The sequence below is a fragment of the Ovis canadensis genome, chromosome 8 (assembly GCF_042477335.2).
Source record: "Ovis canadensis isolate MfBH-ARS-UI-01 breed Bighorn chromosome 8, ARS-UI_OviCan_v2, whole genome shotgun sequence".
In the NCBI taxonomy this organism is placed as follows: domain Eukaryota; kingdom Metazoa; phylum Chordata; class Mammalia; order Artiodactyla; family Bovidae; genus Ovis; species Ovis canadensis.
In genome coordinates, this window is record NC_091252.1 from 12,219,445 (window position 1) to 12,245,245 (window position 25,801).

General features: G+C 39.2%; 1 protein-coding gene across 5 annotated transcripts in view; it reads right to left on the reverse strand.

The window, feature by feature from the left end:
• Positions 1-25,801, reverse strand: part of COL12A1 (collagen type XII alpha 1 chain) — a 122,030-nt gene that overhangs the window by 82,366 nt on the left and 13,863 nt on the right. For 4 of the 5 annotated variants that reach the window (XM_069598943.1, XM_069598941.1, XM_069598940.1 and 1 more), the window contains exons 4-13: positions 25,425-25,568; positions 24,922-24,981; positions 22,408-22,671; positions 22,054-22,218; positions 20,572-20,745; positions 18,186-18,476; positions 17,136-17,738; positions 14,519-14,791; positions 11,490-11,762; positions 9,166-9,438 (exon numbers count right to left, since the gene is read on the reverse strand). The exons of the other annotated variant lie outside the window; for it this stretch is intronic. In XM_069598943.1, coding sequence (XP_069455044.1) covers positions 9,166-9,438; positions 11,490-11,762; positions 14,519-14,791; positions 17,136-17,738; positions 18,186-18,476; positions 20,572-20,745; positions 22,054-22,218; positions 22,408-22,671; positions 24,922-24,981; positions 25,425-25,568 — 2,520 coding nt within the window. The remainder of the gene's footprint in view (positions 1-9,165; positions 9,439-11,489; positions 11,763-14,518; positions 14,792-17,135; positions 17,739-18,185; positions 18,477-20,571; positions 20,746-22,053; positions 22,219-22,407; positions 22,672-24,921; positions 24,982-25,424; positions 25,569-25,801) is intronic. 5 annotated transcript variants of the gene reach the window in all.

Genomic DNA, 25,801 nt, shown 5'->3' on the forward strand with positions numbered 1-25,801 from the left:
TCCAGTTACTTCAACAATCTTATATCACTTGCAAATCTTAATTTCAACAGTCTTTTTTTCACAGTCTATTTGTTCAAAAAGCTAAAAATCCAGAAATGCAAAATTTCAATTATGGCTTAACCCTAAGGAAAATAAAAACCAACAATTCTTCTGGAAAACCTAAAAATGATTAGTCATCAAAATAAAACACACCACTTGCTCTAACTGATTAAAAATGTCTGCTACTAAATTTTGGCTCTCTCATTCAAAATAAAAACACAACTCAAGTGGAAAAAATATGGAAACCCCGACTTAATAGGAGGCACAGATGTCTACCAATAAAACCCTAACTTTCCATAATTTAAATGTAAGATAAATATACAAGTCATTTTATACTGGCTACCTTTACTAGGGTTTATGCCACAATATGACATAAATATAAAACTATCTGCCTCTCCAGCATACATTTTACCAGTAATTATTGTGTATTCAAGAAAATGATATACAGTGCTGCTACAAGAATGCTGAAGGCTGCTATTCTACTTGAATCAGAGTAAAAATTAGTATCTTAAAAATACTCATAATTATTTAAATTTCAAGTACATAAAGATGACAATAAATGACAAAGAAATCTTGGTGGACAAAACCCTATCATATATGTCAGATTATAGAGGAAAAAATAAAATGGAAGCTGGGCATACTACCAGACCCCAAAACCAAATGGAAATTTTTAACTCTATTATAAATAAGTTTAACTGCTGACAGGACATCTCATCTCTAGAGGGAAATTAGTTACATATTTCACTGCAACCAAGAATATTTATTTTCAAGAACATACTGACTTCTTTCCCTCAGTTCCTGAGGCTCATCTTCAATTGAAGCTCTTCTTTAATTGTATTTCTACTAAGGTCACACATCTTTGTATCTTTTCTACTTACAGGAATTAAACAAACTGTTTCTTTGGTTAGGTTGGGCTGAGTTGGTTGGGTTGGGCTGTTGGTTGGGTTTGACTTGCCTGTTGTTTTTTTGATTTTTATTTTGTTTTGATGGTTGATATTCCAACTACTCATCTCTAAGTTTTAAATACGCAGCATATTTCGTTTGCTTAATATATACTACATCCTTTTTTCATGTGCACTTCTCTTAAATTTCCCAGGCTGCAGTTAGCAACAGCTTTTGTGAAATAATACTTGAAAGTACTTGAAAGGGATTCAGAATTTAAATAAGCTTAAAAGCTACATTAAGAACATTCCCCAAAAGTATAAGACAAAGTTAGCTACAACATAGGGGTAATCTTCCAAATTAATACTGGAGAGATTTACAAATAATAATTTCAGTTTCTAGTTTTCCCAAAGATTGTGCTCCTCAGCCTATTTTTCTGCCTACTTTCTATAGTTCTGAATTTGTGACATTGTTTATTTCCATGGCAACAGACATCAGTCTCACAAACACAGGCTAATGGTTTCACTGTGAGAAAATAATAGGAATGAAATTTGTGGTTGAAGCAAAAATACATTCACAAAGATATTTCTGATCTACAAACAAAAAGAGCTCATTAGATATGTATTCCCATGGATTTTAATCAACTACATTAACACCCTCAAGACCTGGAAAGCTAGAACAAAATATTAATAAAATTGTAATGAAGACCTCTGTAAGACTGGTCAATGTCCTGGAAAGAATCTGTAAAAACACTTTTTAAGATCCAAATACAATACTAACTAAAAAATATTCCTGAGTTCCCATTAATGGCATGACAGTACTAATTTAAGTGAATATTAATTATATTCTCAATTACAGAAGAAAAAGGTCCTCAAAAAACTGATAATTTCTGCCTGGCACAGAAAGGCATTACTTGTAGGTACTGGCACTGCAACATTCCATGTTTGTGACAAAGAAATGTGAAATCCAGAGAAAGAAGAGACACCTCAAACCAGAAGCCAAGATTGAAAATATAAACTGCTTCAGTGGGTTTCTTATATGTCAGTCAGTTTGATAAGAATAATCCTAAATATAAGGAGATCCAACCAGTCCATCCTAAAGGAAATCAGTCCTGAATATTCATTGGAAGGACTGACGCTGAAGCTGAAACTCCAATACTTTGGCCACCTGATGCAAAGAACTGACTCATCTGAAAAGACCCTGATGCTGGGAAAGATTAAAGGCAGGAGGAAAAGGGGACGACAGAAGTTGAGATAGTTGGATGGTATCACCAACTCGATGGACATGAGTTTCAGTAAGCTCTGGGAGTTGGTGATGGACAGGGAAGCCTGGCATGCTGCAGTCCATGGGGTTGCAGAGTGGACATGACTGAGTGACTGAACTGAACCAAACTGAAATATTAAGTGTACACTGTTGTCAAACACATTGAAACACCTTTTTTCTCCAAAAATTAGGAGGGTTGGGTTTTCAAGCTGTTGCATTACATCCAAGAATCTTGAGACTATGATGTTCTCATGACAAGTATATTTTATCAGACTTATAACCCTTGAAGTTTTTAAAAATAGAATCTTGGCTTGGCCAAATGTTAAGTCACCCAAAAAAGCAGTTGAATTGCACCCTGTGATGTAACTGGCAGTCTGCCAAGGGGCCACGCTGGCCTGGGGACTAGGTGTGCAACAGGATGAGCATGCCGCTACCTCCTGGAGCCCTGGGACCCTCAGGAATAAAACCGGGACTGGACCTGGTCAGATACAGGAATCATCTGGAGGACTAAAAACCCACCCATCCCAGATCAATTAAACTGGAGTCTGAAGACGCGCCTGAGCCCTGATGCTTTCTAAAAATCATTTCAGCCTCCTCTGTGATACGGATTCCTCCACGATTCTGGCCTCTTTTCTCATTTAGGGGACATTTATTTATTTGGAAGCTGTGTTTGGTCAGCGTGGGAGGGAACCCTCACCCTTGCTTTCATTCAGAAATGAGAGACAGGTGTGGTGAAGTAAAACCCCGAGGGGTGAAAGCGAAATTGGTCAAAACTGGCGGAAATGGGGACGCTGGGTAGCATGGTGTGATGGTTTCTCTATATCACATGGGTCTATGGCCACACACAAGTCACCCTTTCGGTAGTAGCGGTGTAAGCCCAAGGCCGACCCACAGAGAACTGAGAAGTTCTCATCACATCCTTTCCATCCCATTGCATGAGTGGGATACTCCCCATTCTCTCTTCCCCTCCATCCTGTGTCGAAAGGAAATGGCTTTTCAATGCTTCTTCAAGCATTGATCACAGTTTCCTGTGAATGAGATTCCACTCTAGTGTTACCCAGCCAGCCATTTGCTTTAGTTTAATATATTGAATTTCAGGTTTTCTCAAACTACAGAAGTTCAGACATCAGTAGCTACTGAAAGAAATTATTTGGCTTGGACTGGTTTTGGGAGAGTCTATTTCTAATATACCTGGGAAGGAAGAGGACAGAGAGAGGAAAAAGAAAGAAATATAAGACCAGTATATAAGAAATATAGAGCCTCTATCCAGCAAAGGTTAGTATTAGTCACTCAGTGCATCTGACTCTCTGTGACCCCATGGACTGTAGCCCACCAGGCTCCTCTGTCCGTGGATACTCCATGCCAGAATACTGGAGCGGGTTGCCATTCCCATCTCCAGAAGATCTTCCAGACCCAGGGATCAGACCTGGGTCTCCTGCAAGCAGGAGGATTCTATACTGTTTGAGCTAAGGAAAGACCACAAAGGTTACTGTTCTTCAAAAGAGAAAGCCATAGGAACAGCGGCATGCGCGGAAACCAATTCCAGCAGACTTCTTGCCACCTTGTCTCAGAAAGTGAAAGTGAAGTCGAGCAGTCGTGCCCGACTCTTTGTGACCCCATGGATAGTAGCCTGCACCAAGCTCCTCCATCCATGGGATTTTCAAGGCAAGAGTACTGGAGTGGGTTGCAATTTCCTTCTCCAGGGAATCTTCCCAACCCAGGGATCGAACCCAGGTCTCTCACATTGTAGACAGATGCTTTACCGTCTGAGCCACCAGGGAAGTCCACGTGTCCCTAAATATGGACCCACTTCTGCTCTAGCAAAGGGTCCCCCATCTTGGGCTCCTCCTCTCTGTCTGCCTGCAAGACTCACAAATGCATGTTTCATGATGTTTGGGCTTGTTCACGTTTTTCACATAAGTGATGTGGTTTTCAATACATATAATCTCACTGTACTTGTTTTCTGCCATTTTGAACCACATGCCTGTACTCTGCATGTTACTTTTACCTCTGGGAATGGAATTGCTGGCAATCATTTCAAACAAGTCATACCATCATCTTCTGTAACGATGGTAAGCCTTCATCTCTATTCCTCTGAATCCCTCTCAATAGTTTTCCCTTCTGCTCTGCTCTCTCCAGTGTAGTACTAGGGTAAGTATAAGAAATAACAAAGCTTTTCTGTCAGAAATTTAAACAAACAAAATTCATCAGTTTTTGAAATTTTGATACTCAGTATTTCTGATCGGATTACAAAGCACAGTCACATATATCAAAAGGCAGCATTGCTGGGGCCTGCGTGCATGCATCCCTGTGCTGCTGCTGAGGCAAGTAATTAGACAGGTGCATTTCTCATGATCTGAAGATCCACACGGGGTTGATTCTACTTTTTCCACACACGAGGCCAAAGAACTGAGGCCTCATTTAAGTAACTTTCCTACATTTCCTTAGCCGTTTTCCATTTGCTTTCTGAAAAGCAGACCATCATCCAATTCAAATATAATTATAACACAAATTAGCCAGTGATAACTGAAAAATTAATCATTATGAAATGAAACTCTATTTTCATCTTATAGATTGTTCCAGCCGGCTTTCATTGAGTTTCACATACCACTTTCAAAAATAGAAATTAAATTGAAAATGTAATGTAACCCCCTTCTAAATCAATTTGTCTTTTCCGATAGAGCTCAACTCAAAGTCATCCAACTTTCCACAGCAGAATAAGGAAGACCTGCTCTGGATAATGTTCATGTGGAAACACACTTGATTTACAAGCAACGACTTGAAATCACCATTCCAAAGGACAAAGTTCACTATTGATCAGTTAACTTACTTTAAGTAACACATAGTTCTTAAAAAGCAAATTGCCCTTCAACCTCAAAGCCTGGATGAGATTTCTGCCATAATTGTCACCTCTCCAACATAGTTTAGATTTTTCTCTGATAAGCCATCAATTTGTGGGATTGGACTAAAGTTCCCTGGAAACATCAGAATTGTTATGCACAGAATGAATGATTTTTCGAATTATGAGACAGCAGTAAATCTAGGAACACACAGAGGCCTTATTTATTCCATCTTGGAGGCACCCCATGTTACTCAACATCTTGCAGAAGAATTCCTGTGATGTGCTAAAAACCTCATGGTAACCAAATGTCAGCTGAGTTAGCTTGGTTTGATGTATAGGAAGCCTTTCATGTTTAGGACACCAGAGGGTTGCTATAGCAACTGAAACAATAGAAATTCTGAAAAATCATCTTTCCCACAGCCAACAAACACATTCAAAAATAAAAGTACTGTATTATTCCAATGCTGAAATTTGCATTCATTTGCAGTAAATCTCTGAATTAAAGTGGGAATTCATTTCTTAGTTTAAAAGAGCAGGTTTCCCTCTGTAAACAGCAGCAGTGACAACTAAGAATTCAAGATTTGAAGTTCATTTACATGCACAGCAGTGTTTTAGTAATTACATTAAATCTACTTTAACAACAACAGGAGAAAAAAACAATGTAAATCAAACCTAATAGCTTGTGCTCAGATTCCTCTGAAGTTTGGATCTGAAATAGTAATAAACTCAGCCTTTGTGATTCTATTTCATACAGTACTAGGGCCAACCATGAACCTCCCCAACGCCAATGCTAATAAATCTCTCTTCCAGGGACAGGGGAATTTTCTGATCATTGGCTGCATTTCAAGAAAGCACTAGGAAACAGATTCAAGTTAGGGATGGTTATAGCCCATGCTAAATATTTTTTTAATTCTTTTTTAATTGAATAGAATGCACTTCAGTCCATCTATAAAATTTTCAAGCCACAGAATGCCCTGGCTGGCTGAGCCATGCCTCTGGATGGAAGAAACATCCCTTCAAGGTCTGCTCTAACCACCTCCTCTCCCAAGAGAAAAACAAATTAGAAAAACAGCAACCCTCAAGAGCAGTTGGCTGGCTGTGTTTCTGGGCTTTCCATTCTCTGCATTTACCATCATATCCTATTCCTGTATATGGTATGTGGATTTGGCTGAGTTAATATAATAAAATGAAATGGAATAACCATAAGCAAAAAATATCTATTATTTTAATTTAGTCACAACTATGCTTTCACATACTTGATAAGTTTACCACACATCATGCAATGAGATAAATATGTTAACAAAATCAGGCTGGCAGCATATTCTCTAATCCTTCACTAAAGTGAAAAGATTTGGTGTCAATGGGAAAAAAAATCTACTATTACAATCTAGTTATGAATTAACTATATTTTTAAAGTGAAGTTGCAAATCATCTAGCTTTCCTCCATCTTAGGGAATGGGAAATAGTAATTTTTTTCATTTATTTTACTATCTGTGTATCTCCCTTGGAGATTATTTCTGACCAGATATATGGGTGTGCACACTAACACACACATTCAGATTTGTAGATTTTCTATACCTCCTGTGCAAACCCATAAAATTATAAAGAATTTAGCTACACACTTGGCCTAGAAAAGTCACTACCCAATAGAATGTTTGCTGTGATGTTAAAATGTGCATTTTATTTTCTAAAAATTGATAATATATTATTCTTAGTAAAAATGCATTAATCTTTAGAGGCAACGTTTTGATAAAATGTTAAGTGTATTTATAAAGTAAGAAATGCAAAAGAATATAAGAAGTTTAAAAAGTATAAGCACAAGTAAACCTATTATTTCCAAGATATCCCTTATAAGGGAGAAATGTTTGCAAATATAAACAATCTACAACTATTCTATAAAAAAACAAAAGCTTCAAAGCCGATCCTTTAAAAATCCTAGAGGAGCAACCTATGTTGAAAGCCTATAGAGAGCACATGAGAAAGAACTTAAAGGTCAAAAAAAAAAAAAAAAGGACAAATTTCTCAGAAATTTTGAATGTTGCTCTAGGTATAAAGATCACATGCTTCCATTGTTTGGACTGTGTCTTCCTAATTAAGGCAATTTCCATTTCCATCTCTTATTATTTTCAAAATTTTAGAGTAACCAGTCAACATCTTTGATATACTTACAAAAGCTGTATCTTTAGATATCAGTTCTAAACTGAATGTTGTTTCCCCTTGATGAATTTCATATATGTGGAATATTTTCCAGATCCTGAAGCATTTCACTTAACACTCTACCATTTGATCTCCACAGTAAGTCTGGGAGGAAGGAGGGAAAATGGTCATCCCTTCTTTATAGATGGATAAACTGAGGTTCAGAGGGGTTAAAAGGTTATTTCAAAGTCACATGGTAGCCAAACCAGGACTCTTCGAATAATCAGTACTTTGCACACTGGGATTTAAACTTTAATTTAAACCCTCTTCTAATAATAAATTTCACAGAGTATTGGATTAAACCCTTAATCACTATTAGAGACAGAACTTTGATTAGACTGTTTTCGTCAATCAGCTTTTATTTCTTACCTAAGTCAAAGTTTTAATCAAAACTGCCTCTTGTAGATCTCATCCTTGTGAATTACAACATCTATCGTCCTCCAAGCTCTTGGACCCATTAAATCTGATATGGATATTTCCCGAATATCACTGTGATCTCACACGACAAAAGATACTTTAGATTTATTTTCTTCCTACAATTATTTCAAATAAGGCATAGAAAAGGTGGTGATAACAAAAGGAAACCCAACCTCCCATTTAGGCCCCAGCTACGGAAATGCATCATCATTTTAAACATGCACTGATACTGCTTTTCAACACTACAATCCATTCTCATTGTAGTTACATTAAATTTGTGCTTTCTCTCTCTTGTATGACTTACTTTCCGGCTGTGGAGTTAAATCTAAGCTTCCATTACAGTTCAAAAGAGCCTAAGAAATATGAAGCCCTCTGACAATGAACTCTAGAGAACCAAGGAAACAGATTCAGTCTTGTTGATGGTTCTTACTAAGTACTGCATTAACTTTGAACTTCTAACACAGAACTGAATGTTAGAAGTCATTCAGAAAACAAACAGTAACTTGGACTCTCATATTTCTCAAGCTTTTATAAATGCTTGTAGGCACAGTCGGAGAAGACTCTTGAGGGTCCCTCGGACTGCAAGGAGATCCAATCAGTCCATCCTAAAGGAAATCAGTCCTGAATATTCATTGGAAGGACTGATGCTGAAGCTGAAACTCCAATACTCTGGCCACCTGATATGAAGAACTGACTCATTGGAAAAGACCCTGATTCTGGGAAAGATTGAAGGTGGGAGGAGAAAGGGACAACAGAGAATGAGATGGTTGGATGGCATCACCAACTCAATGGACATGAGCTTGAGTAAACTCCGGGAATTGGTGATGGGCAGGGAGGCTACCCCCTTCCAGTACTCTTGCCTGGAAAATCCCATGGACGGAGGAGCCAGGTAGGCTGCAGACCGTGGGGTCGCTGAAAGTTGGACACAACTGAGCGACTTCCCTTTCACTTTTCACTTTCATGCACTGGAGAAGGAAATGGCAACCCACTCCAGTGTTCTTGCCTGGAGAATCCCAGGGACGGGGGAGCCTGGTGGGCTGCTGTCCATGGGGTCACACAGAGTCGGACATGACTGAGCGACTGAACTGATACTGATACTGATAGGCACGGTGCAGGAGAAGAGGCTATTAGTCAGAAAAGGGCTCTTTTCTGCTCCTGGGTGACAGACCAACCACATTATCTCAGGCACACCAAACCCTCTTGCTCCATTAATGTTTCCCCCTGTCCATTCCGAGAGTCACACACCTATTCTCCATTTAACCAACCCATGGCACAATAGGCACATTCCTACAGCCTTACTACACACTCAGCTCCCCAGTACACTGCTTCCCAATCAAATTTAATTTTTTTGGTAGCCTACATCTCTGAATAAGAAGCAGTTTTATGACTACTTATTTTTTAATATAAATTCCTTTTAAGAGAGACGATGGCACACACTCAGATTTCATTCTCTGAAAACATTTTAAGCTTCCTAAGTGCAATCACAAGCAAGCTCAGAGATTTCTATAAAATATGACAGCAATTACCTTCAAGTGTTGTCCCTTCTCCAAAAAGGGCATCTCCAGCTCCAGAGGCGTACAAGGCAGTCACAGATAAGGCATATTGCGTCCCTTCGTTTAACCCTCTCAGGACGGTGCTTGCTGTGTCTCCCTTCACAGTGACCTCTTGGGTGTCACCTCCTGCCACCGGTGTGTATGTGATGAGATACTGTTTCACCTTTCCTGGTGCCCCCGTCCAAGACAGTTTCATAGTTGATGTCGTAGGGTCAGAAACTCGTAAATCCCTTGGGTTCCCTCTAACTTCATTAAAGAAACAACAACATCAAAACTCAGTATTTAATAAAATGACTTAAAAACATTTTGCTGCTTTATATATATATAATCAATTGCCATGCCCTCCTTCAGGAGATCTTCCCCACCCAGAGATCAAACCCGCGTCTCTCATACCTCCTGCACTGGCACGCAGGCTCCTTACAGTAGTGCCACCTGGGAAACCCGTATCTATCTATCTATTAGATAGATATGTAATCAAATTTGCATCCCAGGTGAGATTATGACTATTGTAACTGCTGACTAGTCAACAGAGTTTAAGCGTTTCTAAATCGGGCCCTATGTGTTAGTAGAAACAAAACAAAACCCATCCAATTTCTCTTCTGTACAGTAGTCACACAGGTTAAAGTCTTCCATGTTAGAATCTTTCATGTAAAAAACCTACATTTTCTCTAAAACTGGAACAAAGTACTATAAAATGTATATATGCTGATTAGTAACACAATGAAGATTTTTAATTCCTCTAAGAAACAGTCAATAAAAAGACTTTATTGGAGGAAAGCTAAGAACATTGAAATGTGATGCCCATGAATTATGTTAATTGATAAAAATGATAAATAGTGCTGTCTCTAGAAAAATATATATGAGAGGAAATGAGCCTCGGTTCCACTCAGGGGCCGCCCATCGCTTTGCAACTGTGATGTCTGGCTTTTCACGCCTTTCCTGGTAACGGGGCCATGTAGTCTCTGAAGGGTCTCAAGGCTCCCAACTCTATCACTCTCCTCACCAGGCACACATCCCCCAGCTTTAACTCAAAAAAACAGAAGGATGAAGCATCACTGGGTCTTTTTTTTTTTTTTTTTTGGTGCCCAGTACAAAGAACCTTAGACCTCCAACTGGAAAGAATAAGGGTAGTGACTTCTCCAGTGGAAGAAAAGAAGAGGGCAGGTGGAGAGGGTCTTTGCAGGAGAGACTAATTAGCTAGGCTGCACCAGGATGGGAGTCATGGAGCAATCAGTATCTACAGGAGGGCAACAAACTCACATTCACTGCTTATTAGCAACACTCAGTTTCCTTAGCCCCAACATTTTTGCAACACTATATTCTAGGTCTTTTGCAGGGATTAAGTGAGCTAATACATGAAAAGCTCTTTGCACAGAAGCTGATGCGAATAGGTGCTTAATGGTGGTGCTGGTTTAGTGTCTCAGTTGAGTCCCATTCTTGTGAACCATGGCCTATAGGCCAGCACGCTCCTCTGTCCGTGGGATTTCCCAGGCAAGAATACTGGAGTGGGTTGCCATTTCCTACTCCAGGTACTTAATAAATGCTCATTATTGCTGACATGGAATTATTATTATGTTTTTAAAACTTTAAAGACAAGGAATAAAATGAAAAATATGAATGCCTTAATTTGCATTCATGAAATGATACATTAAATATTAATAACTTGCAACTAATATCAGAATCTGTCCAGAAAGCCTAATCATTCCATTTAAATAAAAACAGGTGAGTATTTTTAAATCTTCCTGAAGAAATAACAGGTAATCTATCTCAATGGTGCATAATATGATTTTTAATCCCTAGTCATTCTTCAATTTATATTAGAATATTTAATAATATTATTCTAAAAGAATATTTAGACCATATCATACAACTCAAGTTTCTGCTGATACCAATAAATGAGGTCTGTGCTGTGCTTAGCCGCTCAGTGATGTCTGCCTCTTTGCAACCCCGTGGACTGTAGCCCGCCAGGCTCCTCTGTCCATGGGATTCTCCAGGCAAGAACACTGGAGTGGGTTGCCATACCCTCCTCCAGGGGATCTTTCGAACCCAGGGATCAAATCTAGGTCTCCTGTGTTGCAGGCAGATTCTTTACCATCAGAGCTACCAGGAAAGCCCAATAAATGGGGTCACAAGTAAGTCAAATATTTGAGTAAACCAAATCTAACAGGACTAACTTCTTAGACACTCCAGTAATTGAGACAGAGTGTCTCACGGCTTCTAGTGTCTGAATAGCTGTGCAAAGCTTCTCCCAGCCTAAGGTTTCAGTTGTCACCAGAGAGTGAGCATATTTCTTCTACCTTCTTCAGTGGCTGCGTTTCCAGTCAACGGAGACCCAGGTCCTGAGAAATATTCAGGAATTACAGAGACTTCATATTTTGTGTCTGGAGTCAGGCTCTCCAGCGTTCTCCTCCTCTGATTGGCTGGAGTGGTAACTTCTTTGCTTTCTCCACCAGCAACAGGTCTATAAATAATTCGGTACCTTAAGACTCTCCCCGGAGCTTGAGTCCAGGTAATTTTAAAGCTATCCGTAGTCTCATCCGTCACCTTTAGGTTTCGAGGTGCTCCTTTCACTAAAATTTTAAAAATAATAAGTTGATGTATTATATGTGAAGAATAAAAAGCCAGTTTTTGATCACTAAATTACAGCATTTTTCTAAGCAAATCCATGAGCATTTTTTGACAGACATCCTGGTTCCTGAACATATTTGGCCAGATATTAACTACATTCTGAAATGGCAAACATACTACAATACCCAGAAGGAAACTGAGTACTGTCAACTGTTTAATCAGATAAAGAGGCATATATCAGTAAACCTTTAAATTCATACTCTATAAAATTCAAATTAATATTGACATAAAAACAAAAATAAAGACAATCTGTTTCTTCAAGTACAAGTAACAAGACTTTCACTCTTAAAGATTTTCTCAAAAAAGCAGGAAAGTAATACTAACACTGAGGTCTACCATATTTACCCACTTGAACAAACTGTCTTATCCAATCAGTCACACCATTAACTTTTTTATCTGCACAATCATTTGACTTGAGAATAATTAGACCACACATGTATTAAACCAAAGACATTTGTAGGTATTTAATGAATACTGCTGCCGCACCATACTAGCTGAATCTAAATCTTGAAGTTAAATTGCAATGTAATTTAAATGAAATGAAATTTTCATTACGTCTTAAATGAAATTTTCATTAAGTCCAAATGAGAACATCACTTGGTTTTGTGGTTTAACGACCTTTTTGTCTGAGAAGCGAATTGTTCATATGGACAACATGGTCAGGAAAGATGAACTAAATCCACTACGGTAAAACCACAGTGCACTATATCTGCATGGACCTTTCACACAATGAGAAGTTTATCTAAATGTCCAACATATCAATAGACCACTCCAGCAAGGAAAAGGAATTGCATATCTCAAGAAAACAAAGCAAATTGCAAATTAATTTGCAATTTGGCAGACCTATATCCATGATTCATTTCATATGGCAAGGAAAAAGGCTACATTGGTCCGAGCAAACAAAACTGATGGATCTGAATACTGGCTCTGAAATTTAATTAAGATGTACTTCTGAGTCTCAGCTTAGCCAACAGCGAAAACGTGACTATTTGTAGGGTTATTGAGGTGGTGAAATGAGATAATCCTTGGAAACAATTATCATAGTACCTGACATATAGCAGAAGCTTAATAACTGCTAGTTTAATAAAGATATTAAGTCAGACACTTCCTTATACAGAAAAAAGTTCAAATCTCAGATTTCACTACAAACAACAGAACTGGAAAGGCATTACCAAATTCTATTGTAGTAGCTCACTGAGGAAAAATTAGAGTGTATACAAATATAGTTGACTGTACTCGAAAACCCTTTAGATTTCAATTTCCTTTTGAGACAAAGTTCCATCTCCATCTCAAAGTGCTGAAGAAAAAGGGCCAGGCTCATCAAACCACAATTTGACATTAGAGAGAAATCAGCAGAAAGTCAGAAATAGCTAAGTGTGGCCTGCTAGGTTATACCATCACAAAAATCATAAGACAAGACAACTTAGGCCATTTAGTGTATCTACTAACCTTCAGAAAGGAATATACCTAAACCATGCACAACAGAAAAATCAATCATATTCGAAAAACTCAAAGATTCTCTAGCGTTTATCAGCAAGTAGGCCTGCACATGCCTTCCCTGTCAGCAAACACGACTTTGTTTGTAACTATCTTAAATTCCTCATGCTGTTGTTTCAGCCTTTTCTATACCCAATAAAAATGGAGAACAACTGATACCTCTTATCATATTCACTGTATTTATCTTAAAGAGTAAATATCTGGTGCTAGTCTTCTAACAAGGTTCTTCAGAATACTGTCAATATCAGATGAAGAAAAATGTATCAGAAAGTATTCACCTCTTTCCAGTAAAGTAGACACATCTAAACAAGTATCACGTGAAACATCTGGTAAACTTTGCACAGCTAGGTTTTTAGCAGTTTATCTACAGTAGCTAAAGGATGGAAGCAATCCAAGTGCTTACTGATGGGTGAATGGATAAAGAAGAGTTGGTCTATACATACACTGGAATATCATTCAATCATAGAAGAAAGGACATTCTGACACACGCTTCGAGCACAGATGAACCCTGAGGACACTAAACCAAGTGAAAGAAGCCAGTCACAAAATGACAAATACTGTATGATTCTAGTCACATGGGAACCTAGGGTCATCAAATTCATAGAGACAGAGAGTAGAATGGCTGTTGCCAGGGAGAAAGGGGGAGTTGTTTAGGAGTAGCAGTGGGAATGATAAGTTGTTGTTTAACAAGTAGAATTCCAGGTTTTCAAGATAAAAATGTTCTGGAGACGAATGTGGTGATGTTAGCACAACAATATGAATGCACTAACTGCCCCTGAAATGCACACTTTAAAAGGGTTAAAATGGTCGCTATAATGTTACTTACAGGTATATCTTACCACAATTTTAAAAAGAGAAAAAACTGGTAATATATATCTGTCATCAGAGGTTTGGTAGCTCAGAAGTATTTGAAACATGGGACAGAAAATGCTAGATAAGCAGTATTTCAAGAGCTAATTCCATAATTGTTAATGGTTCTCTATGTCTCAACCTCAAATTCATCAAAATAAACATAGGATCTTTCACTTCAAAGTTTTTTCCTTTTTGAAAAAGATTTATGAGTAGCTGTATTTTAAAGGAACTGACTCTTACAAGGGCGTTCACAGTGCTAAACTATAAAGCAGATGGTCATTTCCCATGGTGACTCTGTTTTATCATAGACCACTAGTTTGGGGGAAACGGTGGGGAACCCTCCTCACACCTTCTGCAGTGGTCTCCTCTCCAGCTAAGGGGATGCTGAAGCCATCCTCGTACTCTGCAGTCACATTGACCAGGTACAGGGTCTCTGGTTTCAGGTTGCTGAGGACCACACTGCTGCTCGAGGCTGGCTCCACCAACGTCACTTCATCATCCCCAGCAGCTTCTTTGTAGGTGATGTGGTACGAAAAAACGTTTTCTCCAGCAGGAGACCAGCTGGTTTTGAAACTGTTGGAAGTCACCTCAGAGAAATTAATATCCTTTGGAGGCACATAAGCTGTTAAGAGAAAAAGAAGAACATAGTTAAAATCATTTTTAAATCTACAAAGCACACACGGACCCAACGGCTACACGTTTTCTGAAATGGCTTCCGTTCTATTGGGAGAGTGGTCACTGAGGCCAATGCACTGAGTGAGCAGTCCACACAAGACCAGTGAGAGAAAGCCACTCACTCACAGCCCTGCGAATGATCACAGTCTTGAGCATTTGTCTTGATCATTCATAACACTAAGTTATGTTGTTTAAGTAAAAGTAACTAGTTAAAAAAAAAACTGAATTAGAGTTTTCAGCTTCATAAGGCAACGCAGTAACAGAACGGTCATTCCTACAACTCTGAATATTTAAACAGTATCAGATCTAAAATGAACCATCAAGCAAATGGTTTGACGGATATTTCTGTCATACCATAAGTAGATATTTCAAAGTAATAATTCAAAATGTTTTCCTAACAAAAGAACATGAACTGTGAACTTCCAGATGTCCAAGCTGATTTTAGAAAAGGCAGAGGAACCAGAGATCAAATTGCCAACATCCACTGGAACATCGAAAAAGCAAGAGAGTTCCAGAAAAACATCTATTTCTGCTTTCTTGACTATGCCAAAGCCTTTGACTGTGTGGATGACAATCAACTGTGGAAAATTCTGAAACAGATGGGAATACCAGACCACCTGACCTGCCTCTTGAGAAACCTATATGCAGGTCAGGAAGCAACAGTTAGAACTGGACATGGAACAACAGACTGATTCCAAATAGGAAAAGGAGTACGTCAAGTCTGTATATTGTCATCCTGCTTATTCAACTTCTATGCAGAGTGCATCATGAGAAACGCTGGGCTGGAAGAAACACAAGCTGGAATCAAGATTTCTGGGAGAAATATCAATAACCTCAGATATGCAGATGACACTACCCTTATGGCAGAAAATGAAGAGGAACTAAAAAGCCTCTTGATGAAAGTGAAAGAGGAGAGTGAAAAAGCTGGCTTAAAACTCAACATTCAGAAAACAAAGATCATGGCATCTGGTCCCATCACTTCATGGGAAATAGATGGGGAAACAGTGGAAACAGTGTCAGACTTTATTTTGGGGGGCTCCAAAATCACTGCAGATGGTGCCTGCAGCCATGAAATTAAAAGGTGCTTACTCCTTGGAAGAAAGGTTATGACCAACCTAGATAGTATATTCAAAAGCAGAGATGTTACTTTGCCAACAAAGGTCCGTCTAGTCAAGGCTATGGTTTTTCCGGTAGTCATGCATGGATGTGAGAGTTGGACTGTGAAGAAGGCTGAGCGCTGAAGAATTGATGCTTTTGAACTGTGGTGTTGGAGAAGACTCCTGAGAGTCCCTTGGACTGCAAGGAGATCCAACCAGTCCATTCTGAAGGAGATCAGCCCTGGGATTTCTTTGGAAGGAATGATGCTAAAGCTGAAACTCTAGTATTTTGGCCACCTCATGCGAAGAGTTGACTCATTGGAAAAGACTCTGATGCTGGGAGCGACTGGGGGCAGGAGGAGAAGGGGACGACAGAGGATGAGATGGCTGGATGGCATCACTGACTTGATGGACGTGAGTCTGAGTGAACTCCGGGAGATGGTGATGGACAGGGAGGCCTGGCGTGCTGCGATTCATGGGGTCGCAAAGAGTCGAACACGACTGAGCAACTTAACTGAACTGAACTGAACTGAACAAAAGAATATTTATTAAACCAAATCATAGGAAGACACAATGTTTAAGGCAAACTCCCTATCCTTGGGGGACATACAATGAAACTGGAGTGAAAAGAGAGTGCAAGGTTATCAACAAAAATGTAGTCTATTTGAATGCCAAATGACTACAAGTGATCAGCATGAGAGCAGGAGAACAGTTATGAGGCTTGATGCAAGAGATGGGACTTTTAATCAAACGTTGAAAAACAGAATTTGAGCAAATGAAGAGAAGAGAATAGGGAATTCATTTGTGAGGAATGATGCCCAAAAATGGTTCAGGAAAAAGAATTCAAAGATCCAGGACTATACTCCAGTTACCTTTGATTCAAAGGAACTAGCTCAGCCCTCCAGACACTCAATTCCCAGTTATTTAATTGGACATGACAAATGGGAGGGATAAAGCTGGTTCCCAGTCCTGCATGACTCTTAAGATAAACAGCTTTTTCGCCAATAAACATCTGACCCATAGCAGGAGAAAGCCATGTAGCAAAGGTAAATGAGCTAAACCCAGTAGTTTTCAATAACACAGGAAAGTTACTTTTCCTACAGATAGAATTGACAGAGCAGATTATCCTCTATTTTAGAACCAAAAATGCTTTGTTCATGAAGGGATAACTTTTACTTTACAGAGCCTACTAACCTTTTTTCTTTATGGCTGCCAATTCTTGCTCAATTCTCAGGCAGATAGACTGTGTGAGTTCAAATGATATCCTCTGAAAAGCATCAAAATCTTCCACTGTGAACACATGGGTCTCGGCAGGAGGAGAGGCAATGGCTTCCAGCTCTGAGCGAACAGCATCCTTCACACCAACGGCAAAGATTTCAACATCTGAATTCCTCAGTTTTATAGCCGGGTCTCTGAAAGCATCTGAGGATTTTCCATCTGTGATAAGAATCATGACCTTTGGGACATTGCTTCTTGAACCCTTGCTCGGCACAAATATTTTCTCTCTGACATAAGTCATTGCTTTCCCAGTGTTGGTAGACCCTCCTCGGTAAGGGAAAGTGTTTATTGCTTCAATTATATCTTCAACTTTGGTGAATTTTTTCAATGTGAATTCAGTATGAGGATCCCGGCTGTACTGGACAAGACTTATCTGCACCCTATTTGGTGAAATCTCAAAACTTTTTACAAGAACTTCCAAAAAGGCCCTAACTTTAACAAAGTTTGCAATCCCAATGCTATAGGAACCATCAACCAAAAACACAATATCGGCTTTTATATCCACACCACGTGAGCATTCTGTAAAAAAGAAAGAAAGCCCATTAAAGTTCAAGCATCAATTAATCATAGGAAATAAACAAATTTATAAACAAGTATCAATTAATCATAAAAATATAAATACAGCAGTTTCTCTGCATCCTAGGGGTGGGAGTGGTTCCAGAACCTCCTTTTCCATTCCAAACTCTGTGGATGCTCAAGCCCACTCTATAAAACAGCACAAGGAGGTTGGCCCTCCAGATTCGCAGATTTCTACATCTGCAGGTTCGACCCATGTCAGACAATACAGGTGGTTGAATCTGTGCATATAGAACCCATGCACATAGACAGCCAAAGACATCTGGTTTTCTTAGTAAGCAGGCTTCTCTAAAGGAAACTTATCACAACTGTTTTGTTTAAAAGTAAGTCTGAACCAGAAAGGTCTACTACCAAATGGGCCTCCACATATTTCAAACCCTATTAACTCACCCACTTGGACTTTCATTGGTTGAGTCTTCTCCATTATTGAAACAGGTTCACTGGATGTCAACCCCTTCATGGCAGAAACACTGATCTGGTATTCTGTGTCTGCTGAGAGGTCACGGACGCTGAGCGTGGTCGTCTGAGGCCCCACACTCAGAGCATGCTGTCGGCTTCCCGTGGTCATGGGTATAAGGAGAACTTTATAGCCAGTCACTGCGCTAGGAGATGGACTCCAGCTTAGCTTAACGTATTTCGACGAGACTTCCGTGGCAATCAAATTTGAAGGAGGCTCAACAACTGCAAAACAACACGCAGAAGAGTGATTAAAAACAGTGAGATGCAGCCCCATTAATGAGGTCTTTACTGTTACACCTCAGTTTTCCTTATTCAAATGAATCATGATCGAATCAGGAAAAGGGCTTCCCAGGTGGCACAAGCAGTAAAAGAACCCACCTGCCAATGCAGGATCTTAAGAGACGCAGGTTCAATCCCTGGGTTGGGAAGATCCCCTGGAGGAGGGCATCGCAACCCACTCCAGTATTCTTGCCTGCAGAATCCCATGGATAGAGCAGCCTGGCGGGCTACAGTCCATAGGGTTGCAAAGAGTCAGACACGACTGTAGCAACTTAGCACACACACGTCACGTGCACGTATCAGAAAAAGTTTCCAGTCACAGACACCCACTTCCACTTGTACCCACCAAACCAGAGATTCAGTACCTGAATTTTAATCCAGGAGATGAGAAGTTCAGAGCAAAGAAATCCTTGAAAAAATTAACAATAGGACCTCAGATGCCTAATTCATTTCTGGGACCAAGATTTTCCATTTTGGTTTTGGCATTACATTCATGGGCTCTCACCCTGGAGGAGGGCAGGACAACCCACTCCAGTATTCTTGCCTGGAAAATCCCATGACATGAGGAGCCTGGAGGGCTACAGTCCATGGGGTCACAAAGAGTTGGACACAACTGAAGCGACTTAGCATGCCTGCATGTCATGGCCTTTATTCAGGTGCCAAAGAAGGACTTGATAAATATTTGCTAAATCAATGGCTTACTCAGTATTTTAGAAATAATTTTTCCCCTTTTCATAAAACTTTAAACATAATAATATAATATTTTAAAGATACTTTATAGTATGCCAAGAAAGATAAGAAGTCGGCCGTTCTTAAATGACAGGTTCTTATAATTCTAAATAATTGTATTTTTACTTCATCAAAGGTTTAGAAGAAAAAGCTCAGCTTTGTTCAGAATACCACCAAACAGGTGAAACCACGGTGTATAACATGCAGATTGATAAGCAAATACTCATCATCTAAAACTGTTCTGTCCTTAGTCAATGTAGAACAAAGTCATGTACTCAGCTAATACCAAAGCATCTCAAGCTATTTCAGACCAAATCTTCGACGTTTTAGATCTGTCGATGGAACCTATTTCCCAGAAGATATGGTTCTACGTTTCTGTAAGTCAGCCTGAGACACTGGGTGATAGAACATGCACAGGGTTACTCACTGTCTTCTCTGAAAGGCTATCAGACACAGTCCATAAAAGCGATGCCTAAAGAAATGAGAAATAATGGGAGGACAGGAGTGGACGCACCAACGGGCAGCCTAGGGGACAGAAGTCGCAGGTAATCGCCAGCCACAGAGAGGAGACCCCAAAGTTAAGACTGTGGACACCTGGGATGAAGCCCATGTCCCCTGCCAGGGAGAGTGCGAACAGGGGCAGAACCAAAGTTGGCCTAACCTCGAACATGCACCCTAGTGAGGATGAAAACTCAAATGTTTTAAAAGGCTGAGTAAGAGAAGATGACCAGGGGAAAGTCAGACGGGGGTGCATTTTGTAACAGTGCCGAGCGAAAAATCAGACACTAGGCAATAAAACAAAGAAAGAGATTCAGAGCCCGTGAGGTAATAAGAAGGAGCTCTGAAACTGGATTACAGCCCATGAACACTGCCAAAATGCTTGGGGTTTGGAGATGAAAGATTCTACATGATTGAAGATGGAGTTATTTAGAACTTATCTTTAAGCAGTTGTCAATTCTCAGACTGAGAGAACAATCGTGGAAACTGTGATTTTTTTTAACGCCCCAAAGGATGTTTATAAAATGTTTTTTTTCTCTCTCCCATGTATTTAAAAGCAATTACTGATAAATGGGAACATTTTGCAAAAGTGGGAGGATCAAACTGACTGCTCTTTGAAATAATCTTAAGAGCTTTGAAAACGCTACACAGTTTATGGTGACAGAAAACTCTTTGCCACTGAATAGAAACAGCGCTGTGATGAGTTTAAGTTGCAGAGCACTAAGCTAAATGTCCCCCTGTTTGAAAAACCATAGATGTTCTCAAATAATGGAAAAGGTGAACACATGGGAACGCCCAACAATTCACTCACCTTCTTCTCCACTGACCAGTTCACCGAGCTGTTCATCCACACCTGAGCACACCTGGGAGATGATCTCATTCTGAATATCCACAATTGCATCGAAGTTGGCCACGTTGAACACATGATTGAGTGAAGGTGTGGAGGCAATTTGTTTGAGTTCTTTTGCATCTGCAGCTTTAATGCCTTTAAAACAGAAGAGACATGGATAACCAATGGGGACCTCCTATATGGTACATGGAACTCTGCTCAATGTTATATGGCAGCCTGGATGGAAGGGGAGTTTGGGGGAGAATGGATACACGTAAGTATATGGTTGAATCCCTTTACTATTCACCTGAAACTATCACAACATTGTTAATCAGCAATACCCCAATACAAAATAAAGTTTAAAAAAATGGGAGTAGGATATTTGAAGGGGCTTCCCTTCAAAAGCGGCTCAAACATTAAATAATCCATCTGCAATGCAGGAGACCCAGGCTCAATCCTGGGCTGGGAAGGTCCCCTGGAGAAGGGAATGACAACCCACTGCAGTATTCTTGCTCACAGAATCCCATGGTCAGAGGAGCCTGGTGGGCTACAGTCCACTGAGTCACAAAGAGTAGGACCCGACTGGGCCACTAACACATACACACAGGATCTTTGAAAAGGGAAATGGGTCACATCAAGGAAGTTCTTTGCTTTCTTAGTCTTTCCCAAGTGAAGACATTTTCGAATCCTTATTCAGTCATAAACTGAATTGCTTTGTTTCCTAACGAATGTGCAACTGTTGAAAGGACAAAAACGGTTGAATGACATTTTCTCATTTCACATAATGTGGCCACAGAGGCAAATGAGTGGTTGGTAAAACAGAGTAGGCTCTCATGCCAACCACGCCATCATTCGTCCCTGCTGCCATCTGTGTCGATAATACTTTTTTCTTCCAGAGTCCTGAATGAGCTGGAGCTCTCTGAATTCTTCAAGTGTTACATAATAGAGGAAACACATATAAAACACTTAATGATAATACAAGGAGGACCTTTATGAGAACCAGAGGCTCAGAATTCTTTGAAAAGCAGAGGGTTGACCAGGAATGTGAATATCGCCTTACTTAATACATATGCAACTCTAATGCCTCTTTTAAAAAGAGGGGAGGGGGACATGGGGACCTCCTGTATGGTACATGGAACTCTGCTCAGTTATATGGCAGACTGGATGGAAGGGAAATTTGGGGGAGAATGGATACATGTACATGTATGGCTGAATCCCTTTACTATCCACCTGAAACTACACCAATAAAAAAGTTTTTTAAAAAAGGGAGGAGCTACATGAAAGAAATAGACAAGCAAAACTGTCCTCCAAAATGATTTGGAGTAACACTACACTATAAGGTGCAGCAAACCTTGCTTTCCTTCCTTGAGGAAGGATCCTTTTTGAGGAATCAAGCCTTCATCTTCGGAGCATGAAGTAGTACAGTGGTTCTAAAAGGAAAACACTTCACCAAACGTGACCTACCCAAAGAGAAAACTTCAACCCCAATATTTCGAAGCTCTCTTGCTGGAATTTCCACTTCGTCCTGGGACTTGCCATCTGTAATAATAATCGCCACTTTGGGAAAGCCAACTCTTGCCCCAGCAGATTCCGTGAAGGTATTTTTAATTAAGTAATCAATGGCTTCCCCTGAAATGAAAAAGAGATACGTCCAGTCACTCCGCACTATACAGTTTCACTAAAATCAAAAACTACAAGATTACTTTCAAAATTATTTAACATATGATCATTTGTGCAATCCATCATTCCTTTCCCAAACAGACACTTCATTTATCTTAAACAATATCAAAATTTGTAAAAAATAATAATAATAAATACCTGTCATTGTGTTGCCACCTTTGTATGGGATTTTTTTAATTGCAGCAAGCAGCTCTTCCTGTTGGTAGTACTGATTTAAGTTAAATTCCGTCCTGGTGTCAGAGCTGTACTGAACAACTCCAACCCTTGTCTTCTCTTCCCCAATGTCAAAAGCAGACACGAGAGCAGCAATGAAGTCTAAGATGTACTTGAAATTGTTTCTTCCCACACTCCATGAGCCATCCACAAGGAAAACTAAATCGGTCCAGGCACTGACAGAACATTCTGAAATATATGTGATACAATTTTTAAATGACACGCTATTAAATTTATCTAGCATTAAGGAATACAAACTAACATTGCAAAAATGTTGGCTCCTAAAATCATTTTGTTCTTTAGAACATTTCATATCGTTCTTCCCCCACAAGTGACATGCACAAAAGAACACAACATTTTATTGGCACACATTTTCGGGCAGGTTCCCAGATGGCGCTAATGGTAAAGAACCCGCCTGCCAAGGCAGGAGAATAAGAGACATGGGTTCAAGCCCTGGGTTGGGAAGATCCCCTGGAGGAGGGCATGGCAACCCACTTCAGTATTCTTGGCTGGTCTGGCAGGCTACAGCCCCTTGGGTCACAGAGAGTCAGATACTTCTGAAGCAACTTAACACACACACACAGAAGTATTTTCAGTACCTTCATGAAGATGCATTTCTGCAGCTGTGTCTTTAAATTGTCATAGAAGACATTGCGCAAGACAAGATGAAAAGATATATGACTGATTCTCCAAGAGCCTATGACCCAAGCATTTGTGCCATTGACTTATCTATTTTTGTAACTATATCCTCACTCTTTTCTCCAAGTAAAAATTATATAAACTATCTAGGAGACATACAAAAGAAATATAAGCAAAGTGTTTTCATTCTTGGTACTTTTAGATCAATAAATACAAAACAGGAACTTCCCAGGTGCTCCAGTGGCTAAGACTCTGCATTCCCAGTGCAGGGGCCTGGGTTCCATCTCTGATCAGGACTAGATCGCACATGCCGCAACTAAGATCTGGTGCAGTCAAATAAATATTTTTTAAAATTACAGAACAACTGCTGTGCCATTTAAGCAAATGCAATAGAGCTGAAGAAAAAAGCAAATCTTTTAACATTCTCCTGCACTTGACAATGTAATGGTCTAAAGTTGGCAGCTGGTTAGTCCAGAGGGTTAATGAAATCTTAACAGAAGTAACAACTATCATAAATACAATGCAAAATACTCATAACATCTTGTCCTAATCATCAATGTATTTAAATTTCACAACTAAATCTACTTTCACTAAAGAAAAGGCAGGGAAACTATTTTAATTCAAAAGTAAAAACACATGTGGTATCTTTAAATCCCCCAAAATACAACAACTGGTGTTTGTAATCAAACATTTTTTCTTCTTTCTGTGGTCAGTTGGTGAGTAGGAAACAGGTTGGTTTTTATGAAAATCTGTATTCGTAAGGCAAAACGGAGTAAATTTTCTGAAGATATTTTTGTCCCTGCAGTCAGTTGGTGGATAATAAGAGAAGTATTTGGCTCAGAAAAGAAGGAAAGGGTCCTGGAAAAATTTGCAAGCCAATACAAGTTGCCTGCCTAAATAATTTTTGCATACTATTTAATGGGCCAACATAAGTCTACTGAAAGTCAATGTCTGGAATAATACTTTGCTTTAGAATAAATATTGATGATTCAGGGAAAATATTTGCATTGTAACTGCATGCTATAAACTTCACTTCAGATTATTAGACATTAGAAAGAATTATAAACAGTGATTTGGAGGGGAAAATTCCAGATAAAGGGAACTTTGTGTTCACAATATTTTTATTGTTATCCTGAGTCATAAATCCCACTTATAAGGTGGCAAAATTAGAAGTCCAACCACTTAAGGCTTCATCCCAGTAAGTCAGAGCAGTGTAGGACAAAAAGGGCCTAGAAACCACAAAACCAGACCATAAAATTGCTTTCATTTGATTACAAATGCATCAATTCATCAGAGACATCCTACAGAGACTCTGGAAATGTTTACAGTCACACCAAGTAAGCCCACGTAAACACCCTAGAGATGACCAGAATATATACAGCGATTTTCATGGAAATGGAACTGCTAAAGACACCACGAGGCCATCTCCCTTGTGGTCCAACCTTCTATCTCCCACGTGTTCCTAAGCTACCATCTGTTTCTACAATTTAAGTCCAGTGATGAGCTTTGTTTTTCACCTACTGCCAGAATACTGTAGGGAAACCTGAACATACACAAATTTAATACACCCCCAGTAAAAAGAAGATTGAGTACCTAGAATGGTTAGAAAGTAAGAACGGAGGTGTTATAAGCACTTAGGCATACATTACTATTATACTGCCTATACTTGTGGATAAAACTTATAGAAATTAATATAGGAGTGAGATCAAACTATGGATCCAATTGGAACATCTCCTTTATATATTACATGTATAACTTACTTCTGCAAAACCACATACAAATATTAAGGAAAATGCTTACTTTGTATCTCTGTTTTTCCGGGTTTCTTCTCCCCTGGCTTTGTCGGGCCACCTGTTTGAACTGAGTCAAAACTTGATTATTACAAGGGGAAATGAACCCATACAAATACTTCCTAAGAAGAAAATAAGCATATTGTCTTTCACCATTGTCTTTCCAGTGTGTGGTGTATTCCCAGCTTGTCAGAGAATACAGCCAAATAAGCATTCCCTTGCAAATAAATTATTTTCAGTGAGGCTTCAGATATATTTCAAAAAAAGATATTAACTCTGTAGCTTGGCAAAGTCTAATGCTTTTTAATAGTTTTCATTCATAACATTCCTGCTGCTTGCAGAGTCCAAGCTTATAAATGTGAGTAAATTATTCACATCTACTAATAACTAGGATCAGAGCAAGAATATTTAGTGCTGATGTAAATTAACTCTGCATAACAACAAATTAAATTGAAAGTTGGAGAAACCTTCTGCAAAATATAAGGTATAAAAGTACTGTATATGTGCGCTTACTTGTTAATTGGCCTATAACTGGTACACTTTCTTCTACTTCATCATATGAAGTGATTGTCACCACATACTCTATTTCAGGTATAAGCTCTGTTAATAAAGTTTCAGTGGTACTAGCTGAAAGGGTAAATTCTTTAGTGGGCCCATCTGGAAATATAGAAAGGAAAATATCAATGCAACAAAACTTTTTTCACATTTAACATAATACAATAGAATGTAATTCCCAGATATACTCAAAACCTGAAAATTCAAAATACATTTTTCTCAGAATAGCCAAGCATTATTGTTTTTACTGTCCTCCAAAACTAACACTTTGAATTCTAGAAATTCAATAAATGAACTGGCATTGCCTTTACCTGTTACAATCATATTCCATATTT